Genomic DNA, 27,714 nt, shown 5'->3' with positions numbered 1-27,714 from the left:
GTGAAATCAAAACACGTATTGCCGTCAAAACAAAATTATACCAGTCGTCATTGTCATCATCAAGACAGAAAAGGAAAGGTAGAAACATTTCATTCCCAAGAGCATGTTCAGCAGGGTTACCAAAAATACAGAATAATCAGATTTTTCAGCCATTTTCAGACCAAGAATACCCGGTCAGCGTGGCAAGCAGAAAGTTAGCAAAAGTTGAGCAAAGCGAAATTGATGCTGGCAGAGTTTCTGCGAGCATCTTGCGCGATTTGTGCGAGAACTCTGGCAACGAATCCGCTCAAATGCAACAACCGTTTCTGACAGAAGCGGTTAAACCAACAGATGCTGCTCACTTTTATCCAGAATCTGGTCAGAAATGTACGGCCAAGATCTCTGCACGCTTCCTGCCACATCTTTGTCAGATGTTTTGCTCGATTCATGCTAAATTCTACCAGGTAAGAATTGCCAGGATCTTTGCACAGTTTAGGTCCGAGTTATGCCAGGGTTTAGCTCGGTTCCTGTCAAAATTTGCCAGAAAACGCGAGCGAAACCGAGCTCGCCCTAGCTTAACTAACCCGACAGGATACACGCAGAAATCTGACAGGGCTGCCAAACCAAGACTTACAAAAATCTAGCAAAGCGGTCTCTGCCAGAAGATTTGTTCACTGGGTACCCACTGAGACGTCCAAAAATTTGTTTCAAAATCGTTCAACACGGGTCCAACGATGGACGTTCGTTGAACGGTTATTTGGACGTTGTCCAAATTGGTCCAACGAACGTCCGTCATTGGACGATTTTGAAACCAACCGTTCTTATTGGGTATGTATGTGCAGATATCTCGACAAACATATGATTACGGCCTAAAAGCCAACTGTCAAAATCCACTTTGAATGGAAATTCCGGACAAACCGTTACACGCCAATCACAGATGTTGGTAGTAAACGAAAGAGAAAAGTTTTCTCTTTCATAAACTGTTTTGAACTGTGTTCGACCAGCAACGGTTTGTCCGGAATTTTCATTCAAAGTGGATTTTGACAGTTGGCTTTTAGGCCGTAATCATATGTTTGTCGAGATATACAGATTTTTGTGTGTATGTACAGATATGCAGATTTTTGAGAAATGATGTTACAAAAACTATTTTTTGAATATTTTTTTTCAGTTTCAGTAATACATCCTCTGTCTCTCTCTCAGCTGAGCCCTCTATATTAAAATATATTTTTACTTATGAGAGTGGTCGCACCTTCTGTAAGGTAAAGGTTTGTAATACACTCAGGTTAGCACTCAGCAAACGCCTGGCTAAAGTCTATTTCCAGAAACGTTGATTGGAATGCTCTGTGACTTTGTGAATTCTCAATTTTTTGTCCGAAAATTCGATAGCTACATGGGTCGTCATATATATATATATATATATATATATATATATATATATATATATATATATATATATATATATATATATATATATATATATATATATATATATATATATATATATATATATATATATATATATATATATATATATATATATATATATATATATATATATATATATATATATATATATATATATATATATATATATATATATATATATATATATATATATATATATATATATATATATATATATATATATATATATATATATATATATATATATATATATATATATATATATATATATATATATATATATATATATATATATATATATATATATATATAACATTATATATCAACAAAAGTATTTAAATGAAGAAGAAAATTATTTTTCCATTGTGCACATCGGTAAAGTTCAAATTTCTGGAAATTATCAGAACGATTTGTAGTGTTTTTTTATGAAGACGTAGACAGGTGCTTGCTTGACTGATTTAAACCAGAGGAATTAATATCTTCGATAGATAATTCAGCAAAATCCAGGTTAAACGACTCTACTGATTCGATACAGATATCGACACAGATTTTTCGAAGAATAAATACAGATGAAAAGATTTTTTTAGGACAAAAATACAGATTTAATTTTGGCAACCCTGTTGTTCAGCAGAGATCTCTCCAGCCCAGTAAAGTTCAGCCGGAAATGAACTTGAATTCTGGCTGGTTCCAGTTCTTATTCCGGCTCCAGTGACACAACCGATTCTAACTAGTTGTGTCACTGGAGCCGGTATACGAACTTGACCAGCCAGAATTCCAGTTCATTTCCGGCTGAGCTTAACTGGGAGAGAGCAAATTTTCTGGCAGAAACCGCTCTGCTAGATTTCTGTAAGTCTTGGTTTGGCAGCCTTGTCAGATTTCTGCGCGTATCCTGTCGGGTTAGTTAGGGCGAACGCGGTTTCGCTCGCGTTCTCTGGCAAATTTCGACAGAAACCGAGCTAAACCCTGGCATAAACTGTGCAAAGATTCTGGCAATTCCTACCTGGTAGAATTTAGCACGAATCGAGGAAAACATCTGACAAAGATGTGGCAGGAAGCGTGGCCGTACATTTCTGGCTGGATTTTGGGAAAAAGTGAGCAGCATCGGTTGGTTTAACCGCTTCTGTCAGAAATGGTTGTTGCATTTGAGCGAATTCTTTGCCAGAAATCTCGCAAAATACTTAACTTTTGCTAACTTTCTGCTTGCCACGGTGACTGGGTTGGAGAACACACCACAATACAAGAATGTTTATAAAAATATTTAAATGTCCGAGGCTCTACAAATATCCTCAAATGCAAGCACATTTGCTGTGGCCTATTTAATCAAATCTAGGGTAAAGGTGTGGTTGATACGTGAAGACATTCTCACAGGAACATTTTTACACTTATTTTTTTTGGGATTTCACGAACTTTTGCCTTCATGACGGCTTAATTTTTTTTTTTTTGACGGAGGACTACGTCTTTGTTTTCGATATGGGGGTGCACTTTGTAAATTCTACAAAAATGGTATGTAACGAATTTTTAATGCATATAAATTAGCTATCTCACGATAATTTTTCAAATGTTTTGCGCATATCGCTCCAAAATACTTCTAAGAATAAATTCCAATACTCGACAAACATATGATTACGGCCTAAAAGCCAACTGTCAAAATCCACTTTGAATGGAAATTCCGGACAAACCGTTACACGCCAATCACAGATGTTGGAAGTAAACGAAAGAGAAAAGTTTTTTCTTTCATAAACTGTTGTGAACTGTGTTCGGTTAGTAACGGTTTGTCCGGAATTTCCAAAAAGACAAAGCTCCCACCCTTCAAGATTTTTAAATTTTAGAAGCGTTTGCACACATATTTTTTTGGGCATATTTTCCCAATTTTATCAAAAAACGATTGATAAATTTCGATGACTTTGAGGTCGCTGTTAAGTGACAGATTTTGCCAGACATTTTTAGTTGATCTGCCAGATATTCTTTGAAAAATAGTGGCAATCCTGGTTGCCTCTTGAACGGCAGGCGGAGCAGATCACTGTGCTATGTGTTTTCACAGCCAGTATAGCTGATATAGAAGTCCGTAACAATCGTTGTGAAGGTACGCTACTCAGTGTCGTCCAACACGCCACTGAGCTCGTCCATTCAAACACTATGCTTTTTTGTGTTGTGCTCGTTTCCAGCACTCTTTTATGTACAATCTCGAACACAATTATTCGTACACAAAATCGTTTGTACATTCGAGCTCCATTTGTAAACACGGTTAACATAGTGTCGTGGGAATAGTTGTCTCTTTCGCTCTACCCATCATCATCAGCGTTGACTCATTTTGCTTTGTTCGCTTGGGTTCAATGTTTTAGGCGAATGTGTAGATATATCTAATTTGTTAGTGATTGTATGTGTAACCTGCATGATGGCAATCTGTGCTTTCATTGCGCAAAGACGAAAACTTTCTTAGCAACAAATTTACGCGAATCGATGAAAAGCACAACGAAAGTCCATATATAAAATTGTTTTCGATACTTGTATATTTATAGTTTCGATATACGATTAAGACCATTGCATTCGTTACAATTGTATGCGAACTTTAGGAAAGTTATATTAATGGTGAAATATAACTAGAAAGCTGAAATGGCATTATATTGTTTAAAATTAGATTTTTCTTCAGCGGTCCGGGTTTTTTATCACACACAATCGAAAAGTTTTTACAATTTTTAAAAGCTGATTTTGTGCTAGAAAGATGTAGTTCTAGATATTAGTTCGATCACGGTTTTCTGTCGTTTTTCTTCAGATGTTCTCGAATAAGTTTAATCAGATCCGATCACCATGACCTTATAACCAAGAATGTTTGCGTTGCGTTGTATTGTGACGACGATTTTGGCGGATTGCACACTGACTTCATTACGTATGACTGCTGATTATCTAATAAGAGCTTAGGAAGTGGACAAGTGGTTAGTCGGAATTCACACCAATCCGACCCATATTAAATCCTCAACACATGATAGCCATCATTGCCGGCCGCCCCCATCTCCATCGTTCACGGGGAAGGATAAAGAATAAGGTAGACGGGAAGTGTTGATGCTCCACCTACTTAACGGAAGGACGACGATTCATCAGACTCTTCCACAGGTGTCGTGGAGTTGGTGGTTTGGAAGGGTATAAGGTCTAGGATTCGCCTCAATCAAGCGATGCGTAGCGATGTAAAGAATATTTTATTATGTAGTTGTTTAGTTAGTCTCCGAGTACACGATCACTCGAAAAAGAAATGAACTTGTTTAGTTTTTGGTTCGTTTTTAACTCTGGGCAGCCGGCTACCGAGAGTATCCTATGTTTCCTAAACAAAAGCACTTTGAACTCCACTCAGCCGACCGTGGGAGTATTGCCTAGAAAAGCTAACCTTATCTGCGTAATGGGCCGGATCATTATCTATTGTAACAGTATTTGGACAGAATTCGCTACTTTTTCTTTACGGTATATTTATTTGGTTGAAAACTTCCGAGTGAACACGTTATACAGACAAAGAGCTATGATAGCGCGATATGTTATAAATCAAGGTATGTATTTCTTATTTTACGTATCGGATGTTTTGTAAAATACACGTATACAAGCGATAATAACGACTATTGAAGAGAAATACAAAAAATTGTTAACCAGATACACGGGCTGGTTAGCAATAACGGAACTTGAAATTAGATTCATAAAAACAGACGCGGTAAATTTTCAGTACGTATTGACCCGCGATCATCAATACTAGTCAGATTAAAGTTTTGTGCGGCTGATTTCCGATCAGATATTCATTTTTACGGTAGTGTTTCCTTGATTAGATCTGTTCGCACCCTCTCATTTTGCTACTATTGGCAGAAGGCTGATAGCACCCAGTCGTCGCCGGTCTAAGGACCAAATGTCATAAATAGACTTAGACTCGCGTGGAGGCATGAGAGAACTAAAGAGATTAAAAAAACAAAGAAACGACATGTTCCGTCCTGAATCCGAACTCAGCTATAAGCTTCTACAGCTCAATTGAAATTTCAAACGGAACATGGCGTCGCCTTGCCATTCTAATCCCTTTAGTGAAGACTATGTTATCTCACTGTTTGACGACCGACCTTATAACCAAGAATGTTTGGTGCAATATGTAACATTCGTTGTTGATTGGTTGTGCTTAAACTGTACGTAAGAAATACATTTTATTTATTATTATTCTAAATGTACTAAGAAAATAAATATTTTACATTAAGTAGTATAGTCCTATGTGTACAGTTCGTGCAACCCCATAGAGCTGCCCCTTGTAGTTTTTTGATAAGGCGGAGTCTAGTGCCAAAGCAACATTATTGGTTCTGTGCCAGTCTAAGACTGACCGGGCAGAGTGAAACATGCCAAATCCGGCAAGAAAGTGTCAAGCCTTCATAGGATCTCAAGGAGTCACTTTTGGACGCTTTCATGTGGATTTGTCCGTTGACATACCCAGATGTGACGAAGAAATAAATATATTGCCACTTCCGCAGATCGCTTGCCAAACAAGGTTTTCTATTTAGTTGGCCAAGGTCCTGTTCCTTCCAAACTTCTTATACATGGTGTACCAAACATTGTATTCTTGTTCAAAATTAATTGAAGCTTGAATCGAAATGTTAGCATGACGTTTGAATTGGTTCAATAGACCTTTCTCGTCCGACCTAACCCCTTTTTTCTTATTTTTATTCAAAAGACTATACATTTTTAAGAATATTTTCGTTGAAATGAGGCTTTTTAGAGCTATCGTGATTTTTTAATGATTTTGTTTAAATTTGAAAAATGCAAGAATGTTGAGTATTTTTTTCACCTTTGCAAGAATGGTGGGACTCAAAATGTGTGTTTGGGCAAAACTGTTTTGTATATTTTTGCTTGAGTTCCTGGCAACGCGGCAAATGAAGTGGTGAGTCGCGGGGCTGGATGTTGTTGGCTCGAATCAAAACTTGTCGAAAGTAAACAAAGTTCATTTCATATCGTCAACCTGGCGCCCAGGTGGTGAAATCAACGGAGTGCTGGAGCGTTGCCAAAAAAAATTATTTCCAGATTCAATTTTACTAATCTTCCCAGTTTAACTCAGCCGGAATGCTGACTGGTTTTAATTCGTATTCCGGCTCCGGTGACACAACCGATTCAAGTTAGAATGTTTAAGGGGTACCATTTCGATGCGGCTTAGCCGCATAACCGAGGCCTAGGAACCGAAGCGGCGCAAAGCCGCTGAGGATCCGCCGGGCGAGGTGGCCACCGACCCGCCATCGGAAGCAAGCGAACCTGTGATCCACTCGTTTGCCCGGCTTACTCAAACATAGGGGCTATCCCTAGTTTAAGTCCGACTGAGCGGTAGCGAAGTCGGACAGCACGTGCAAAAGCGATGTGGCGTAGCCACATTGGGTGCTGGACACAAAATAAAATTGGCAACGCTAGCAAAAGGCTGGATGTTGTTGGCTCGAATCAAAACTTGTCGAAAGTAAACAAAGTTCATTTCATATCGTCAACCTGGCGCCCAGGTGGTGAAATCAACGGAGTGCTGGAGCGTCGCCAAAAAAAATTTATTTCCAGATCAAATTTTACTAAACTTCCCAGTTTAACTCAGCCGGAATGCTGGCTGGTTCTAATTCGTATTCCGGCTCCGGTGACACAACCGATTCAAGTTAGAATGTTTAAGGGGTACCATTTCGATGCGGCTTAGCCGCATAACCGAGGCCTAGGAACCGAAGCGGCGCAAAGCCGCTGAGGATCCGCCATGCGAGGTGGCCACCGACCCGCCGTCGGAAGCAAGCGAACCTGTGATCCACTCGTTTGCCCGGCTTACTCAAACATAGGGGCTATCCCTAGTTTAAGTCCGACTGAGCGGTAGCGAAGTCGGATAGCACGCGCAAAAGCGATGTGGCGTAGCCACATTGGGTGGTGGACACAAAATAAAATTGGCAACGCTAGCAAAATGTAAACACAAATGAACACTCCGGATGAACCTATCGTCAATTGACATTTCGACGAGTTTTGATTCGAGCCAATAATATGGGCCCCTAGCAAAATGTAAACACAAATGAATACTCCGGATGAACCTATCGTCAATTGACATTTCGACGAGTTTTGATTCGAGCCAATAATGTGGGCCCACGTACAAAGTTCATTGGTTATGTAAACAAACTAAAGTGAACCTCTTGGTGGAGAACATTGCATAATAATGTTTAACCTCATTTTTTGACAGTTCAGAGAGATTTTTTACATGGTCTTGGAATTTTTGTTGATTCGATCATAGTATGAGAAACTTGATTTAGTTCGCAGCCAAATGTTAACACTTTCCAAACAAGGTCGCTCAGCTGTATTTTTTTATTTGATGTCGGCATCATACATTGTTCTGTTAAATTCAACATTTTTACTTTTCTTGTACATGAGTCATTGAAGAAGTAAGGAATTTCTAGCCAAAATTTTGAAAAAGGCCTACTGCCAAATGCAAACAAATCGAATTTTCATGTTCTCTATTAAAATCCTGGGATAGAATCTGTGGATAGATGTTTTCTTTTTCTTTTTTCTGTTCATTTTATCTCTTGTCTTGCATAGCCACTCTTTCTTCCTCACATATTTTAAATGGACTGGCTACATTTGACAGTTCCCCCTGACTGCATTTGACGGTTCCCTTTGGCTGCATTTGACAGCTCCCCTGGCTACAATTGACATTAGGTTTTTTCGTATCCACACGTCTCGTCCCATTTAAAAACTATCTATCTGGCCATGTACATAAACATAACGCAACAATGGATTATGAAGAGTTTTGATAATGATTTTATAACACTTATTATAAAATGATTATAAAAGATTATTGTAACTGATTCCAAAAGGATTATAAAGGCAGTGAAATACGTACTCAATGAATTAAGGGGAGTGTCTGATGTAAACAATATGCGCAATCAAACTAAATAAAACAGCATTAAATTTTTAAATAGAATTATAATGAATTCGACCAAAACTTCTTTTGCCTTTTTCTCAAGGTTTACGTTTGGCAGTTAGACCCTTTTCAAATGTTTGGGTAGAATTTAGATTATTTTTTCATTGTTGCCTAATGTGGTTTTTGTTTGAGGCGAAACTGAGTCAGTTCCTAACCCCAACTGCTGTCAAAATGTATGAACTGACAGCGGTTGGGGTTAGAACCTGACTCAGTTTCAGGTTCAAGCGAAATCGCCATAAGAGAAGAGACGACAACAGGCTTCTTGCTCTTCTTAATTTTATCTACCAGGCCCTGTCGTAATTCCAAAGACAATAAGCATCCATCGTTGCCAGATTCCATTTGCATGATTTTCACAATTGCTGAAAATAATTGTACCTCAAATATCGACCCTCAGTCAAGAATTCACAATACTAGCTGCATTTAAAAATTGAATTTTAAGTTTATTTGTATCTTTCTTAACAATACACGTAGTTATATCGTCATTCAGGGTATTTATTCAATTTACATGAAATGTTCATGTATATGAAATGTAGCCAAAATAAATTCAGCAGCACTGTTTTTCATCCCGTTTGAAAATATTATGACCGCTCTTGACTGCCAAAATGACCAATCAGAAGCTGGTTCAATATTGAGGTTAGGACTGGTTCATATTGGCTACGCGATTGTCTTCTCTTCTCTTAGGTTGTTGCGATCAATTTCATTTGGTTTGTTTGCTCACAACGTTAGTCGCAGAGCATTTTGGTGATCTATGGCAATTGATGACCTTTACATCCCATACTAGGTCCGCTCCTGTTGCAGCTGTTTCGCCCCGTTCTGAACCGAGTCAACCGATGGTCCAGCCTGCGCCGCACTCGTCTGTCGCTATGTCAATGGCAGGGACTTGGATTAAAGGCTAAAATGTCAGCTACGGCTGGTGGTGTTGCTGCAATCGGTTTGCCTTCGGCCACGTTGAAAACTCGGCTAACGGGAGTATTCAGCGATTCCGATTCGAAGGAAGCAGCACCAGTAGCAGACTGCTTCGGTTCAGCAATACGCTCCGGTATCGGACGAAGCTAACACTCCGGCAGGACGAAGGTTTCAACGAGGGGCTCAGGCATAGAGTCCTTGCACTTACTGCTTGTCGAGTGACCTCGCCAAGTTTGATCACCGTATTCTGGTTGCAGTTGAAAACTGGAAAATCCAACCAGCGACAATCGTATTTTCTCTGGTTCTAAACAACGGAATCACGTCGGATGTAGTGCGCTGTTTTCGTACAATGATGCGCTATCCAGCGCACTACTTCCGACGTCATGGATTAGCACTAAACAGAAGAAAAACCGATTGTCGCTGGATGGATTTTCCAGTTTTCAACTGCAACCAGAATAATAAGTGCGACGTCAGCGGTATAGTGCCAGGAATAGTCGAGAAGAGTGCCAGGACTGACTTGCCGAGAGCTACAAGATTAAATAGCAGGGCGTTTTTAAAGTGACCATAGTATATTGTAGAGGCTTTAGGCAGATGATTAATTCAGCAGAATAAGATAGCAAAATTACCCAAAACAAGAGCTGGCTGCTGCAGTGAATCCACACACATCATCACCTACAGAGGCAAGCAATATTGGAACGCAGTGAAATTCCTCACAATGAATTGATCTCGTTAGATGAAATTCCAGGAAGTACAATTTTCATAGCATAATTTAGTCTACCGAAATTGTAGTCCTCAGTCGAGAGAGAGACTGATTGAGTAGCAGCAGCTAGGAATTTTCTTTCGAAAGCTAGCAGCGGTTTCGCGTATCCTGTGCTAAGTAGAGAGCGTTAAGACAGATCTCCGAAGCATGTCAAGTGCTGAGAAAAAACGTCGCATCTATGACCCGTACGACAAGGACGGTCTGCTGACCAACGGTTCCGTCCGGTACCACCATTACACACAGCACCGGCGACACATATATATTCACAACATACTAATTACTTATCCTTCCGAAAAAGTAAATAAATTGGCTATGCAATTTAGCATTCGCTGCCTAGTTATTTCCTGCCAATTTGAACAAGACAGCAGTTGCAGATAGCTTTATTGCGGTGCCAAAATGATGGCAACTCGGGATATAATATAAATTTACATATAATTTCTCCTCCCTGATATTCTTCCAGAATGTATAATGCTCTGCATTCTTATCACTACACTGCATTCTTAGCACTGTTTTGCATTTGCCGGCTAAATCAACGACTATGCGATAATCGACGATACTTTTGCTGTAATGGAACTTGAACACGAATAATAAATAATTGTTCCATTCGAAAGCGATAACCTTGTTGTCCTCATGTTTGCAGCTATCATACGCTGGTAGGCATTCTGACCAATGGAAACGTTCTTCGGTATCGGTATTGAACGATCAAAATCATTTCAACAACTTATCATCGACCGAATTCGTTACCTATAAAGTTCAAGTAAACTTCACCTAAAAATGAGTAATCAATCGGATCTTCTTGTTAGGACTTAACCCACGAGCAAACAAACAAATGTGTACAAATCCTTATCCATCATCCAGAAAGCAATCGTTTTGTAGCCCAATGCTTGATCTTGCGATTCAGCATATGCCACCGGGTTTTACATCCAGCGCCGATTGGTCAATGTATGAACCAGGTTCCCATTGTTCCAATCAACCTCTCCAACCTCTTGAGTTAATATTCTTTCAAAGAGTATCGAAAGTATTCAAGTAATGTAAATTTTAAAAGTCCATGTAAACAAGTCTTAGGTAAACAAGCACACTGAACTGTCAGAAAAGTGAGGTTATACATTTTCATACAATGCTCTATGTTTTTGACAGGTATATGAATGAATCATTTCAGCATCAGTGATACCAGGTCTATTTAAACAATAGCCTGCAGTAAAATATAAAAGTCAGCAGATTGCTACAAAAATCTTCAATAAATTTGACATAGAAATGTAGTATGTATATATTTTAAATGATCAAAAATGTTGAAGGCTGGTGTATAAATTGGCTGGCATAGACTTTGTTCTGCAAAATATTTGTAATCTGCAAAAGATCTGCAGTGAAAATGCAAAATCTGCAGATTTTCTAATATATATGCAGATCTGGCATCCTTTTAGTATTCCCCACAGGAAATTCATGCAAATGGTGTAAAAATACGGGGAAACAAGGCAAGATAGGTATTCAGAATATGGGGTTAAATGAGCAGCTTACACTATTTTTGATTTTTTCAATAGTTAGAGGTACCAAATCATCGCGGCAATAGGTAGTAACGAATTGGGGATAAAAAAGGAAGCATCCCATCATATAAAATTTTTTGACGAGAAAGTTTCCTGCCGGTCTGATGCTCTTTAAACATCTTAATCACATGGGATACAGAGTACAGTCGTGATTCGCTGGTTGGGCCACAGCCTTGTCCAACTAACGAATTTGATTCGCTAGTTGGACCGACTGACAAATGTCAAAAACTCTCCAAAGGAGATGATGGTAGTGTAAATTCATCTATTCACATCTCTAAATATTGTCAGATTGAATGTCAAAGTTAATTTGACATGAGATTTTAGCGTTCAGATACTTTTTGGTTGAACAATGGTCCAACTAGCGGAGGTCCAACTAAAAAGCGGTCCAGTTAAAAAATGTCCAACCAGCGAATCACGACTGTAATCTGTAATTTCGTGCTGCTATCGAGATATTGTCTATCTCGAGATAATATAGCATTTTGTCGAGTTGTTGCTATATGGGAAACACTCGAGTGCGATCGAAACAAAAACAAATGTCAAAACTCTTTCTCACTCGCACTGATGCACATTAGATGGGCGCGTAATTCAACGCACGGCCCGGTTGCGCATGGCTGAAAAGTCGCAATGTGGATTTAAGAAAAGATTCGCAATATTATTACCCAAACGCCAAAAAGTAATGAACAATTAGGTTATTTATTTTTAAATATCGTTTATAGAATGATTTTATATTCATTCTAAGTGCGATTCCTTAAAATCCTGGTACCAGTGGGGACTCACGTGTAGAGACGATACTGATGAAACTACTTAAATATAATATATATGAAGGCCGCCTCAAAAATCGTTGAAAAAGGTCAAAAAACGTAGCTATTACATCCCAGCTTTTATGCAGCACTCAAGTTCAAGTACAATATTGAACCTATAAGCGACTATAGAACCGAACTGATGTAATTTGCACTGCTTAATGGTTACTTGGGATGGGAAATAGCCTTAAATATTCAAAAATCTACTGGTAGCAGTAGTCGATTTGGAATCAAGTTTCAAGAAAACTTAATGGGGAGATTAGAGCAGTCTGATAAAACACGAATTTGTCCACTATTGTGTAGATGTATTCATCTAGATGTGCAAATTTATGATACGGTAAGAAAACATTTTATGCAACTTTTAGGCGACCTTGATAATAGTTTCACACGAAAAAGTTCCGCTAACGTGCACTTAGGCGGACTGGTCACATCCGAAAACATTGCATATAATAGATTGTGATTCTGTTTGATAAACCGTCTCCACCGGCTTAATTCATGCGTGATCTGCATACCAATGAACATGTGTTCGGCCAATAACCAACCATGAGCTATGCGGTTGTATTTCAATCAGCAGTCGAAATAGGTGATGCATTATTGTCACACTATTCAAGTTCGAGGTGGTTGTATGCATTTATAGAATTGCACTTCAGATCTGTCGAAGAGGAACACGGCCTCCAAGTTCTGCAATTGTTCAATGGATCACGATTGTCTTTAAAGAGGATCATGCGTTATCATCGACACGTGATGAAAGGTTATTTGACCACCATCGCGATATAGGGGTGTTTCGGGTTTTTGAATAGAGTAGAGCGACAACACAATAACGATCGAGTTTAACACTTGTAAGTTGTATCATTATAACAATCGACCCCAGCGCGTGGGTGTTTATCCTGCATATTAAGCGTCGCGGTTCCTTGAAGAATGACACGCACGTTTCAGTAAATGTTTGCAGGATGGAGAAGAAACGTATAAATAAGGTACTGCTACCAATATTGTGTTATCAGTCCGTCGAGAACTCAGTAGTTGATCAGAATGAAATATTTCGTGCTGTGTTTGTTTCTGGGCGCTGTGGCTGCGGAAGCACCATTTGCTGGATATGCTCCATCGGGATGGCGGCCACAGGGTGCACAGCTTAAGTTACCTTCTGAGTATGGAGCTCCAGTGGTTCAGGAACCTGTAGAAGTAGAAATCACCCAGGAGAACATCGCCCATGCCGGTCAGCTCGTGGAAACTACCACCGACCAATACCCATCCAACGAGTATTTGCCACCGACTACAACTGATCAAGTAAATAATCACAACATGGTATCCTGGTTTCAAACTAATTATTTTAACTTTTAGCCGGAACTAGATCCAATTCGTGTGCAAGGTTTGCCAGATAACCAGTTCAAGGATTTTCAACGATCTAAACCGCAACAGGCAGCCCGACTCAGCGCGAATCGTCGAACAAATCTAGCTTCAAAACAACCACAGGTTCCTCAGCCGCAATCATTTTTTGCTCTGAATGGCCAGCTTCGTGTTTTGCCAGTTAATAACCTTCAATTCGGACGCCAGGAGCAAGCCATTCGACCTGTTCAAACCTACGGAGTTCCAAATCAAGACGGAGATGACGCCACAGGTAAGGATGTACCCGAAACTTATGATCAACCCGAGGAACCTGTACCAACGGAACAACCTGAACCTAACGACGAGGATGAGGAAGAAGATCAGAGCGATCCATCTCAGAACGACAACCGACCGGTCATCGCTGCTTCCAACGCATTTTCCGGTCAATATTACATTGTCGGCCAGGACAACAAACTACAACGGGTAATCTATTCGACCTCACAGACTGAGGACGATCGTCGCCAGATGGGTTTCACCGCTCAGCTGCGTTACTCCCCGGTGGAACCGATACAGGGTCCAGTGTACGCGTACAACGAACAAGGTCAGCTGGTTAGGATCTACAAGTAGAATCGGAAATAGCTGCGTCACCTGCACTGCCAAATTACATCGATACTATTCCGGTCACGTTTGTTACCCCTTTGGACGCGAATCACATAAGCATACACCTGTTAGTCATACCGCTAGATGGAAGAACATAATAATGGCTCAAGTTTTTGTTTCATATTTGTTCGTTTTTCGTTACTTATTTGTGAGTGTAATTTATTCATGCTTTGATTTCGTTTTGTAAGGCCTCTAAAAATAATCAATTTAAAATGGCAATTGACTGTTTGAAGCATTAAACATATTGATGACCGCCTTGGAAAAAATCCCTAACCTTATTTAGGTACATGGCTCGAATCAAAATCGGTTTAATTTATAAAGCTCGAATATATGTTGAAAATAATACATACCATCCATTCATGTGCTTGCTGCATTTGAAAATCAATCTATCGAAATTTATTACAATTCTTTTTGCTGTGCATAAAAACACCTTGATTTCAAGTGTGTTTCTTATGGATAGCATGAACTGAACACATTTAATTCATTTGTTTTTTTCTTATATTTTCTTTTAGATTTCTTAAACTTCCTCAGTTATGGTGAATGTTTTCCAGAACACATTCCTACATTCGGGTAGGTTTACATTTCTTGAATTTTCAAAATTTAATAGCTATGTACAGATATTTGTTACAGACGAATGGTGGTAAGAATAAGTTACTGATCGAACAATGGTGAGGTTTCACCAACCAGTCGAAAAGTTTCACAATTATTTTGAATGTTAAATGTTTAGATAATCATTTAGGACGTATTATAATTATTTAAAGCATGACCAATCCATTGGACTATCAACATTGGACTATCAATGCGCCGAAAGAAAAAATAAGATAGGTAGGAAATGTTAGCGACATAACCGATGTGAAGTAGAATACACTTAGGCTGTAAATTCGATAGCTGCAATTTTTACTATTTTCAGTAAGATTGTATTAAGGGCTTATATACAGTTTTGGAGAAAAAGTCAGCTGAGCTCATTATTTTTTAAAAAATATTTTATGCAATTTTTATTTGAAAATACGAAAGATAGTTCATTGATAGCACTATCGAAGATAGAAAAAACAAGTTTGATTTAAAAGAATATTCAAGGTTGTCGGAGTTATGGCCCATCCTCCGAAGTGTGTTTTTTGGCAGAGGTTTGCGGTGAACGCTCTCCAAGCCGAACCGCACAACTGAAATCCAAAACTAAAAAGATTATTGAAGAAAAGTGTCTTGTGGTGTAATTGAACGGATCGGTTTCCGAATAGAATAGTGTACACTGAGAAACAAAAATATGCATAGTTAGCATACTTTCTATTCCCGTTTCTTTTCTTCTGCTGTAATTTTTATGTATTTTCATGCATAAACTTCTAGTAAGCATTCAATGAGTGGATAGACCGAATATGTCCAATGCATAAAATTTACAGCAGAAGAAACGAAAGGCAGATAGAAACGTATGCTATCGATGCATAAATCAAATTCTGCGTGTAGATCACTGTAAGAATGTATAACAAATTTTCATCAAATTAGAAAAAAAACCCGATTTAATCCACCTAGCAGTGAGATGAGACATTTCTTACACATTTCACTATTGGATTAGTTTGCAGAACTCACGAGAAGTAGGCACCCAACTAGAGGTGGGATGTAAACAGTTTCTAGTCTTGCACGAATAAAATCTCGAATAAACTGGATAATTTTTGAAATCAACAAAACGACCGAAATAAAAAAGTAAAGCAAAAAATGAAACAATAGGTTTTTAAATTCATAAAATGAGTAAAAAAATTAATGAACATCAAAATTATAATATACACGAATCAAATTAGATTAGGTTATTACATAAAAATTAAGATTAAATTTAGAAATAGTTATAGGATTAATAGAATAAATTAACTCATACTCACAAATTGAATGAAATAAAACGAATGACTGAACATGAAATGCATAAAATTAAAGATATGAATAAAATGAATCAAATGGATCAAATGAATCAAATGAATCAAATGAATATACTGAATCAAATGAATCAAATGAATCAAATGACTCAAATGAATCAAATGGATCGAATGAATCAAATAAATCAAATGAATCAACTGAATCAAATGAATCAAATGAATCATATGAATCGAATGAATCACACGAATCAAATGAATCAAATGAATCAATCAAATCAATCAAATCAATCAAATCAATCAAATCAATCAAATCAATCAAATCAATCAAATCAATCCAATCAATCAAATCAATCAAATCAATCAAATCAATAAAATCAATCAAATCAATCAAATCAATCAAATCAATCAAATCAATCAAATCAATCAAATCAATCAAATGAATCACATGAATCAAATTAATCAAATGAATTAAATGAATCAAATTGAATACAATGAATCAAATTAATGAAATGGATCAAATAAATGAAAATAATGGATGAACAAAATGAATAAAGTAAAAAATAAATGAAAAGCATAAATAAAACAAACGAATCAAATAAACAAAATGAGCTGAAGTGATGAAATGAATAAAAAGAAGAAAATGAGCAGAATTAAATGCATTGATTAAAATGAAAAATTGAACAATGGTAAAAGGTTATAAATTAACATAAAGAAATAAATTTAATCAAATAAATTATTTGGATGAAATGATTAAAACTGAAAAAGTAGTCAGATTATTAAAATGAGAAAACTGAACAAAATGAATAAACTGGAAAAATGAATAAAATGCATACAATGAAAACAATGAATGATATGAGTAAAATGCACAAAAGGAATAAATATAATATAATAAGTAAAATGAACGCAGATGAACAAAACGAATAAAAAGATGCGGAATGAAATAATCAATTAAAATGAAAAGGTCATATATTTGAAGCCAAAAACATTTTTGAATAAAGAAAATGCATAAACGGATTGTACGAATTTGAGAACCATTGCATCAGAAAGTTTTGAAATGTTTTTGAAAATCCCATCTTCTGAGAAAAGGCTAATAAATATGCAATGGACTTTCTACGGCTTCCATCTTTTTTTGGTTTTAATCTTTTTGTTTTCATGCTTCTTTACTTGACGAATTCGAAGTTTACTTTTTGGCCACATAGAATTTACTGGTCCAGTATTTTAACGTGCAATTGAATATAGTAAAATGAGACAAGGTCACATGTGCTTTCAAGCCCCTTAAACAGAGAACGACAGGGAGAATGCGATTCGTGAATGAGACAGGTAGATATTTCAAAGTTTTTATTTGCATTGAAGTAAATAGTGTGAAATGTCTAGGCTATGTTGATAGCATAAAAGCCGTGCATTCAGTTGATTGCAATGCAGTCTCTTTCCATTCATCCTTATAGCTTTCATATTGTTTCGTTTGGAATTCTCGTGCAGGAAATATGGATAAATAAGTCCTATACAGGGCGCGTTGGTCCTCCACGAGCATAGTCCAGATCTCGTGGCCGTAGAGGACCACCGATCTAATTAGCATCTTGAAGATAATCAACTTCGAGCGGCGGCGAATTTTGTTCGACCGGAGCGTCCTCTGGAGTCTAAAGTTGGCACGATTTCCCGCTAAGATCCGTCTCTGAATTTCTCTGCTGTTATCATTGTCGTCGGTTACCAGTGAGCCCAAATACATGAATTCGTCGACCATCTCGATTTCTTCACCGTCAATCCGAACTCGGGTGGGAGGTTCACATTGTCGTCTCTAGAACCTCTTCCTCTCATGTATTTTGTCTTCGAAACGATGATGATGGCAATTCCAATCCTGCTGGCTTCAGCTTTCAGTCTTTGAGCATATATTTCATTCAAAATTCAATAGAGATACGAATAGCTTAAATATTGCACGTGGAATGTCTCTTTTGAAAATTTTCATCGTCAAACTTTCATATTACCCAGTTAAGCCAAATATTTTTCTGATATTGCCATGAATAGATACAGGCTTTGAATACAATTGAATTAAAGTTGAGTTGATGTAGCAGCAGACAAAAAATAGTTTTGTTTTCTCAAACTTTCGCAATTACAATTACTAAATATTTCAGATTGGCAGAAGATCTTATCACACAACTTAGAAATGGATACATAAATAGCTAGATAGATGCGATAGAAGAGAGACAGAGAGAGAAAGAGAGAGAGAGAGATGGGGGGGGGTGCGTGTGAGGAATGACAAATGATGGTTAATGCAGTGACATTATTTTTATAGGTATATTATTATGATATATTGAGTCTTACATTCTTATCATAAATAATGTAAGCAGTAATTTTTGCGCCATAGCCAGTATAACCTAAATCTTGCAAAAGAGCTAAATTTTCGCTAGATTTTTGGGCTTCAAACATACAGTTGCTTCGGTGACGCCACAAGTATAATTATATTAGAAATCTTTTATCTCACTACTAGGTGAATTACTTGTTGATCTGTATTGGTATTGATATACCATCCAACATTTTCCTCATGATTGAACGCAATGCCTAATCCAAGGAATAAATACTAGAACTCACTGTTTCTTTATCAACACATTATTTTGTCTTTGAAGTGAACTTGCATATTGATTTTTTAAGGAATAGTTCATTTATTATAAAGGTAATTCACAAAATGTTCTCAACATCGAATTCCTTGAATCACGTAGATTTTTCATACCCCGATATTCAAAATCGGTTTAGTTTTGCCCCTAAAACACCAGTCAAGCAATACTCTGTATGAAACAATCTCATTTTTCATGAATGGAAATTGGTAAACGAGGACTAAAAATACAAAATGTTTAATATCTCCGCCGCTCGTGTACGGATTTTGACAATCTATAACTTGTTAGAAAGGTATTTTTACAAGCTTTCTATTTATGTGCAGTTTGTGGGACAATATTGTTTTTTTCAAAAGTTATTTGCAAAAAACCGGCTGTGTTTTGACAAAATCGCCCATATCTCAAAAAGTGAACAACATGTCGAAAATCAAAAATAATAGTGTCAAATGGCAACGTCAGGCCTTTCATTAGAAACTAATTTCATTAAGATCGGTTCAGCCATTGCTGAGATAATTACATGACATTTTGTACATACATACATACACACATACACACACACACACACACACATACAGACATTGTCTCAATTTGTCGAGCTGAGTCGATTGGTATATGAAACTCGGCCCTCCGGGCCTCGGAAAAAGTTTTCAAAATTTTAACGAATCCTATACATTTCTTTTGTAAGAAATATAAAAATGTTTCGCTGATTTTGAAAAATGCATCACAAGTGATCTGCCGCTAGATTGTGTCTCTATCTGAAAACTTGGAATCGACTGGGGCGCGGTTCAATGTCACTTTGATTGTTTTGTTCCGAAGCAGCTCGGTTGGTGTTTTACCTGTTGTTGAGCGAGAGGAGTCTTGTCTAGGATAGCGAATGAACCTGCAAATTGTGGATCGTAGCAAAACCTGCAAGTTATCGGCTCGTAGCCGAAACCGTACCGGAACATTTCGGCTATGCTCCGAGGCAAACGGCAGTAAACCACTGAGGATGTTGCAAATATGCACCAGTTCCGCAATTTTGACTGATTTGGAAGCCAACAAAAATATTCTGACCAGACAGGTTTTATTTAGTTTTGCGGCTTTAGAACAGAATCCCTATCGAGATTAGTATATCTTCATGAGAGGGAAATATGTAATGTAAAATCGATGTTTTGTAATGACCTTTTATTTAAATTCAGGAGTAATTCTATTTTTAATATTTTTCATTATGGCGATTTTCATGAATGGGAACTTTTTACGCATTTTGTTGCAACTGTTCTGCGAAAAATAATGGATAAAACGTACCCAAGTTAATTCACGTTCATGGCCTGTACCCATTCTTGGGCTCAAGCCATTTACCCATTGGCATCATTACGCAGAATATATATATATATATATATATATATATATATATATATATATATATATATATATATATATATATATATATATATATATATATATATATATATATATATATATATATATATATATATATATATATATATATATATATATATATATATATATATATATATATATATATATATATATATATATATATATATATATATATATATATATATATATATATATATATATATATATATATATATATATATATATATATATATATATACATATACATATATATATATATATATATATATATATATATATATATATATATATATATATATATATATATATATATATATATATATATATATATATATATATATATATATATATATATATATATATATATATATATATATAGGGGGCTACCTGCTTGAGGTGGATGTTTTACGAATGAACTGTCAAATCAGTAGAAAATTTTCAAAAGTTTACGCTATTTTTGCATTTTTTAAGAAAATTTGTCATATTTGTATAAAAAACTGAAAGTGAAGTAGAAGAAAACTAATTTCCTTCAAGATGACAATAGATTTATTACGCAAAAGAGGGATATTGCAGCATATTTTCAAATTTTTGTTATGCTTTGATGGGTTGTTTAAATATTCTTAAATCGATCGGTTGTGAACCCTAACCTAGAAGCACAGAATACACATTTTCGAAGACTTCCTACTGACTAAAATAGTCAACGATAACTAATAGATAGTCACCGGAAGGCAAAAGATCTAAAAAGTCCATCGCAACATCGATCCACGGTTCTCTGGACATTCGTCGTCGTCTCAGGGGCTCAGGAACAGATGGCTTGCCAACCAAACGACATCATTCGCAGTCCTTCATCACTTTCTTCGTACACTCTGTCCCAGAGTCGCCATGTATTGAGGTTTCACCAGGATGACCCTCATGGGCAAGTTGCAGCGTCCTGGATCGAAGCGACCTGGAGACAACCAGTCTGCAGCCTCTGATCACAGAGAACAGACGTCCATCTTCAGCATTCAACTTGTGTAAAATCTCTAACGGTTTCGAAGGTAGTTTGGATATCTAAACCAGGTGCGCTACTGTCGTCATGTTTTTTGTGGCTGAGTGCGACAGAATTGACAGCGGTTATTCCTCTACCCAGTCAAACTAGTCCGGAACCGATTTGGACTTCCAGCATGAATTCCAGCTCAAATGCGTCAACCGATAGAGTCGGAATCGGTTGTTTTCTTTGAGCTAGATTCCATGCAGAATCCATCCTGGATTTCGAACCGGTTCCGGAATCGATTTGACGGATAGTTGGGATAGGTTGGTGTGGCGGCGCTAGTGTTTTTGGTATATTAATTCAAATGTTTACTCTGATGATAAATCCCTCTAGTAAGCTGAATTCTTTTGGAAATTGTTCATACTCTTTGGCCGGTACGGTATTGCATTCATCGCTCCATTTACCAGATGTCAGCGCTCTTTCACTAAATGTAGTTCAGGATTCGAGTTTCAAGCATCTCGGATCTCCGAAACGTAAATCGTGGCTGACTCCGTTATTGCATTGATGTATATTTGATCGTCGGAAATGTCCACTTCATTGGCGTCTGCTGATACTGAAAGTCTCGCTAGCGAATCAGCGATGTTACTCTTGCTTGGTTTGCAAAGTATTCGGAATTTGAACGCTTGTAGACTGAGGACCGATCGTTCGATTCGGCCTGGGGGCGGGAAGAAGGCTTAAAAACTGCCATTAAAAGCCTGTGATCGGTTTCCAGTTCAAACTCTCTGTCAATAAGGTAGAACTTAAATTTTTCTACGCTCCAGACTATTGCCAACGCTTCCTTTTCGGACTGGCAGTAACGGCATTCCGCACCCCTTAACCTACCGGAGAGGCATCGACAACGACTCTTGTCCTATGGCAGTTGTCAAAGAATCCCAATACTAAGCTGTGCAAACAGCTTACTTCAAAACGTTGAATGCATGTACGTGATTCGCTACCCACTCGAATTTTTGATCACTCGATATCAGTTGTCTCAGTTCGAACGTCTTTGTGGCTAAGTCTGGAATGAAGCGACCAATGTATCCGACCAATCTTAGGGAACTTCGCAACTCTTCGCTGTTAGGCGATCTGAACTGACATACCGCTGATATCTTGCTTTCAGTTGTATTGAACCCATTTTGGGAGAAGTTGTTTCTGGAATGTTGAATTTGCACTTTTTCGGGTTGAGAATGACATTATGCTCTTGTAATGCTATTAAGACCGCTTTCAATGCTGCGTTGTGTTCGTGTTCAGTGTCACCAATGCCAATCGTTTGGACAATCGGACTGGCGTTGTCATTTGCTTACCTTTATTTTGCTTTACTTACTTGTATGTCTTTTCAGGCCAACTGATATATATATATATATATATATATATATATATATATATATATATATATATATATATATATATATATATATATATATATATATATATATATATATATATATATATATATATATATATATATATATATATATATATATATATATATATATATATATATATATATATATATATATATATATATATATATATATATATATATATATTCTCGTCGCCAATTATATGCCAAGGACGTTCGGTGGACAAGCGACTTGATAACGTTTTGTAATTAATCTTCAGGATAACGATTTCTGTGCGGCAGTCCGAGCTTGCGAGCCCGACTCACACCCGGTCAAACCATTCGGAATTTGATTCGGAATCCTTAATGGAGTCAGTATGGATTCCAAATCAAATGCAACAACCGATTCTGAGTCGGAATCGGTTGTTGCATTTGATTTGGAATCCATAATGATTCCATTTAGAAATCCGAACCGGTTCCATTTAGAAATCCGAACCGGTTCCGGAATGAGTTTAACTGGGCATCTGACGTGGTTCTGATAAGAGCTGCCAGTTCTATTTCCAATTTTCCAATCGCCACATATACTAAATTAATAAATCCATTTTTGTGATATCAAACCTAGGGGCAGATCACTCTAGGAATGTATAACAAATTTGCATCAAATTAGAAAAAGAGTGCATTTAACTTCCATTTTTGTATCAACTTTGCACTCCCTCGCGTAAAAGTTTGTTTAACAATCGTCCTACGCTGATCCACTTTGTTCGACGTTGTGTTGAATATAGGGCTAGTTTTTGTAGGGTTTTAACGTCTTACACGCAACGCAAAATACATTGCACGCAACGCAAAATACATTTTGAATTTCTATTTTGATGGAAAGAAATGCATTTAATTTGGCTGATTTTTCAAAATACATCACAAGTGATCTGCCCCTAGTATCAAACTATTACACATATACCTCAAACAAGAAGCACATGCATGTGCATACACATTGAAGCTTACTGGACTTTGGAACAGTAACTATATTGAGCTACCAGTCATACACGACTGTCACAAACGGTTACATGGAGTGAAGATATTCTTGCTCCGAGCGATATTACACTCACATACAGTTTTCCGTACAGAACATTCCATATAAAGGTTAAAGTGGTTGTCTGGCTATATGGAGCATCATCAATAAACGCAAGCAGCCTGTTACACTGACGGCGCTCTGATGGAGGGACGTGCTGGTGTCTACTGTCGTGAAATGAGATTGTAACAGTCTCACTTGCTAGGTAGATACTGTACTGTATTCCAAGCAGAAATTTCCGCGATTATATGCGAGCTACAATCGGGCCTTCAACAGAACTTGTCCAGTAAAGCCATAAACTTTTGTTCCGATAGTCAAGCTGCAATTAAGTTCCTTAGCTCAGACAAATCAAGTTCCAAGCAAGTGAAGGCGTGCCAAACCCAAATCAATGAACTAAGCATCGTCAACATAATCAAATTTGTCTGGGTGCCCGGACATTCCAGTATTACTGGAATTTTATGGGCTGACGAATTGGCCAAGGCAGGTGCAGCGATTGAAGTCGTTGGTTGGTAGAAAAATACGGTCATGGGCTTCGTCTGAGCATCGCAAATGTTGGGGAAAAACACAAATGATCAAACAAAGGCGTTTCTAGAACAACCGTGCCCAGTGATTTCGAAATATTTGCTACTTTTTTCGAAACTTCACTGCGGCATACTGTTCAGGGATTTAACCGGCCACTGCACACTCAATGGCAACTATTCAGCGCGCTGAGTCATTGTCATGTAAATTTTTATGAATCTCACTACGCATTCTCATATCATCTGATATGCAACTGCCCACCAGTAGCTCAATTGTGATTTTGAGTTTTCGGCCGTCCTTACATAGATGACACCGTGTTTGGACGACTGAATCTCATAGACATTCTAATGTTCCTTATCCAATGTGGTACAGTCGCGATTCGCTGGTAGGACACTTTTTAACTGGACCGCTTTTTAGTTGAACCTCCGCAAGTTGGACCATTGTCCAACTATAAAGCATCTGAACGTCAAAATCTCGTGTCAAATTTACTTTGACAACCAATCTGACAATATTTAGAGATATGAACAGATGCATTTAAACTGCCAACATCTCCTTTGGAGAGTTTTTGACATTTGTCAGTCGGTCCAACTAGCGAATCAAATTCGTTAATTGGACAAGGCTGTGGTCCAACCAGCGAATCACGAATGTAAAGAGCTTTAGGATTACTTTCAGGAGATTTGAACTATTTGTGAGTGCTAGCACAGATAACAGACATTTAGGCTAGAACAAAATTTCTTTAAAAAAGTTCTCTGTAAGCTTTCATATTGATAAACGTTGGAAATCCGTGTTTCAATATTGCCATCTACGCAACTGTTTGCTACACGTGTTTGATAACTGCGCTTCAACTGCATCGCGTTGATCACTGCGCCACCTACAAATGTTTGCCAAACGTGTTTCAAATTCGTAATTTGAGTAGTGGGTATTTACACACGTTTCGAATCAAGCCTAAAAGTCTGTTATCTGTGTCATTATCGTTACTGTTGAAAACTGGAAAATCCAACCAGCGACAATCGTTTTTTCTTTTGTTCAGTGCTAATCCACGACGTCGAATATAATGCGCAGTATAGCGCATCATTATATGAAAAATGCGTATTAATTCCTACGTGATTCCACATATAACAGATGTTTAGGCTCGATTTGAATCGTGTGTAAATACCCGCTACCGAGATTCCAAATAAATCAGACGTCTAAAACACGTTTGGCAAACGTTTGTAGATGGCGTAGTGATTGATACAATCCAGTTATAGTGCAGCTGTCAAACACGTATAGCAAACAGATGTGCAGATGGCAATAGTGAAACACGAATTTCCAACGTTTATCAATTTGAAAGTTTACACAGGTTTTTGAAAGAATTTTATTCTTTCCTAAACGCCTGTTATCTGTGGTGATTCCATTGTTTAGAGCCAGAGAATTTTTTTTTTAATTTTGTGACTTTATTGAGCATGATAACCTGTTAGTGCAGACTTTGAATCAGGTCAAGGAAGTGAATACGATTGTCGCTGGTTGGATTTTCCAGTTTTCAACAGGTATCTGCTAAGCCGCCATGTTTTTCAAACCAAGATCTAAAACGTCGTTTTAAGGTCGATCCACAATCGACAGAATCAATTCCATACGACATGACTTTGCGATGTTCGAAAGCGTTTTATTATTGATGAATCATGATGTAAATTACTTATCAGCCATCAACATGTCGAAAACAACACTTTTCGTCAATTTATTGTCCAATATTTTAGCTCGATTACAAACATCTAATGATCCCAGCACGCCCTATCGTTTCTACCTAGTGCGGATCGAGCCTGCAGCAAAACGAGCAGAACAATCCGAACTGTCAGTGGGGCCTACAGTTTTTGTGCCCGCAGAGATGTTGACTTACGTTAGTTCAATACAAACGGTATAGGGGTGCCATACCCGGTCAGCGTGGCAAGCAGAAAGTTAGCAAAAGTTGAGCAAAGCGAAATTGACGCTGGCAGAGTTTCTGCGAGCATTTTGCGCGATTTGTGCGAGAATTCTGGCAACGAATTCGCTAAAATGCAACAACCGTTTCTGACAGAAGCGGTTAAACCAACCGATGCTGCTCACTTTTATCCCGAATCCAGCCAGAAATGTACGGCCAAGATCTCTGCACGCTTCCTGCCACATCTTTGTCAGATGTTTTGCTCAATTCGTGCTAAATTCTACCAGGTAGGAATTGCCAGGACCTTTGCACAGTTTATGTCCGAGTTATGCCAGAGTTTTGCTCGATTCCTGTCAAAATTTGCCGGAAAACGCGAGCGAAACCGAGTTCGCCCTAGCTCAACTAACCCGACAGGATACGCGCAAAAATCTGACAGGGCTGCCAGACCAAGACTTACAGAAATGTAGCAGAGCGGTCTCTGCCAGAAAATTTGCTCTCTGGGTATATGTGGATGACTACCGCGCCATCTGCACGACGACTTGTGCATGGATTTTTCAATTGTTCGCTTCCCGCCTCTTTTCTTTTTGTCCTGATGGCTTTTTTGTTCTGTAATCTGTTTCAGTTCCAGAGATGCCAGCTTTGCAGACATGTCTACAAATTCGCAGACTTTTAATTTTAGCTGCAGATTTTTTCGATGACGCATATATGGACACAGATCTTTCAATAGGGCCAAAGTCGCAATGTACTCAAATGGAGAAAAATCAGTTTCAATATACGGCGATGCTTTTCTAAATGTAGTTTTTATTGTAGGTATAAATTACTTTATGACCATGTTTTTCCGGAAGCATCTTTGGTTAAACCTTATGACAATATAACAAAGAATTTAATTCCTATGTGCTTTTAGTGGGTAGAAACTAAAAAAATGCTTACGCCCAATTTGCATCCCAGTCGTGATTTCGCCCTTCAGCAACCACCATTTGCGGAAGGGCTAAACAGTGTACATAATTTTCAGAAGGGCGCGGTAAAAGGGCTAAACTGACTCTGTCTTGCTGGGTAGGGCTGGGTAAATGGGCGAGCTTGACAGTATACTTTTTAATAGGGCTCAGCAAATGGGCGCATAGAAACCCAATGTAAATGATAGGGCGCGTGCATCTTTTCTTCGAATTTCATGAAAATATCGAAATATTCGAATGTTTATGTGCAACAACTATCGAGTAGACATGATCCTAGTAGATATTGCTTATCATTTATATAATAGAACCGCCGTTTAAAGAATAATTTTGTGAATAATAACCGTACGCCCGGTTCTGTCAAAAAATGTAAGTTTAGCCTTTATATTCCATATGAGAAGAAGGGCCTAAGTCGAAATCTCGAAGAAAATGCATGTTTCGCCGTTTTGTTTTCTTTAATTATAAATCGAACTAAAAACCATTTTAACTAATTTTCACCTCAATCTTGTAGTATTTTTGTCGCATAATGTCATAATAGCGAAAACGCAGTTTGTTTACATTTGCGATTTAAGCCCTAATGAAAGATCTATGTCGATATTTGCAGATTTTTTATTTTGGTTGCAGATATTTGCAGTTTTTTTTTGTTTGGTTGCAGATATTTACAGATTTTTGAATACAAAGGCTTTTGGTTACACTAGCTTTTCTGATATTTTTTGTTCTTCCCAGACTTTTAAAATTATTATTGCAGACGTTTGAAA

General features: G+C 37.5%; 1 protein-coding gene across 1 annotated transcript; it reads left to right on the top strand.

Moving 5' to 3' along the window:
- The first annotated feature begins 13,360 nt into the window (after positions 1-13,360).
- LOC131690053 (uncharacterized) lies at positions 13,361-14,543 on the top strand. Its single transcript, XM_058975518.1, has 2 exons — positions 13,361-13,632; positions 13,687-14,543. The coding sequence occupies exons 1-2, from the start codon at positions 13,378-13,380 to the stop codon at positions 14,296-14,298; spliced, it is 867 nt and encodes a 288-aa protein (XP_058831501.1). The 5' UTR covers positions 13,361-13,377; the 3' UTR covers positions 14,299-14,543.
- Positions 14,544-27,714: the final 13,171 nt, after the last annotated feature.

This window comes from Topomyia yanbarensis, chromosome 3 (genome assembly GCF_030247195.1).
Source record: "Topomyia yanbarensis strain Yona2022 chromosome 3, ASM3024719v1, whole genome shotgun sequence".
In the NCBI taxonomy this organism is placed as follows: Eukaryota; Metazoa; Arthropoda; class Insecta; order Diptera; family Culicidae; genus Topomyia; species Topomyia yanbarensis.
This window is presented reverse-complemented; position numbering and strand designations above follow the sequence as displayed.

Excerpts from the sequence above, each read along its gene's own strand:
- LOC131690053 (XM_058975518.1), top strand. The coding sequence starts at position 13,378 with ATGAAATATTTCGTGCTGTGTTTGTTTCTGGGCGCTGTGGCTGCGGAA. Across the intron at positions 13,633-13,686 it reads CACCGACTACAACTGATCAA|CCGGAACTAGATCCAATTCG; the intron begins GTAAATAATCAC and ends TTTAACTTTTAG.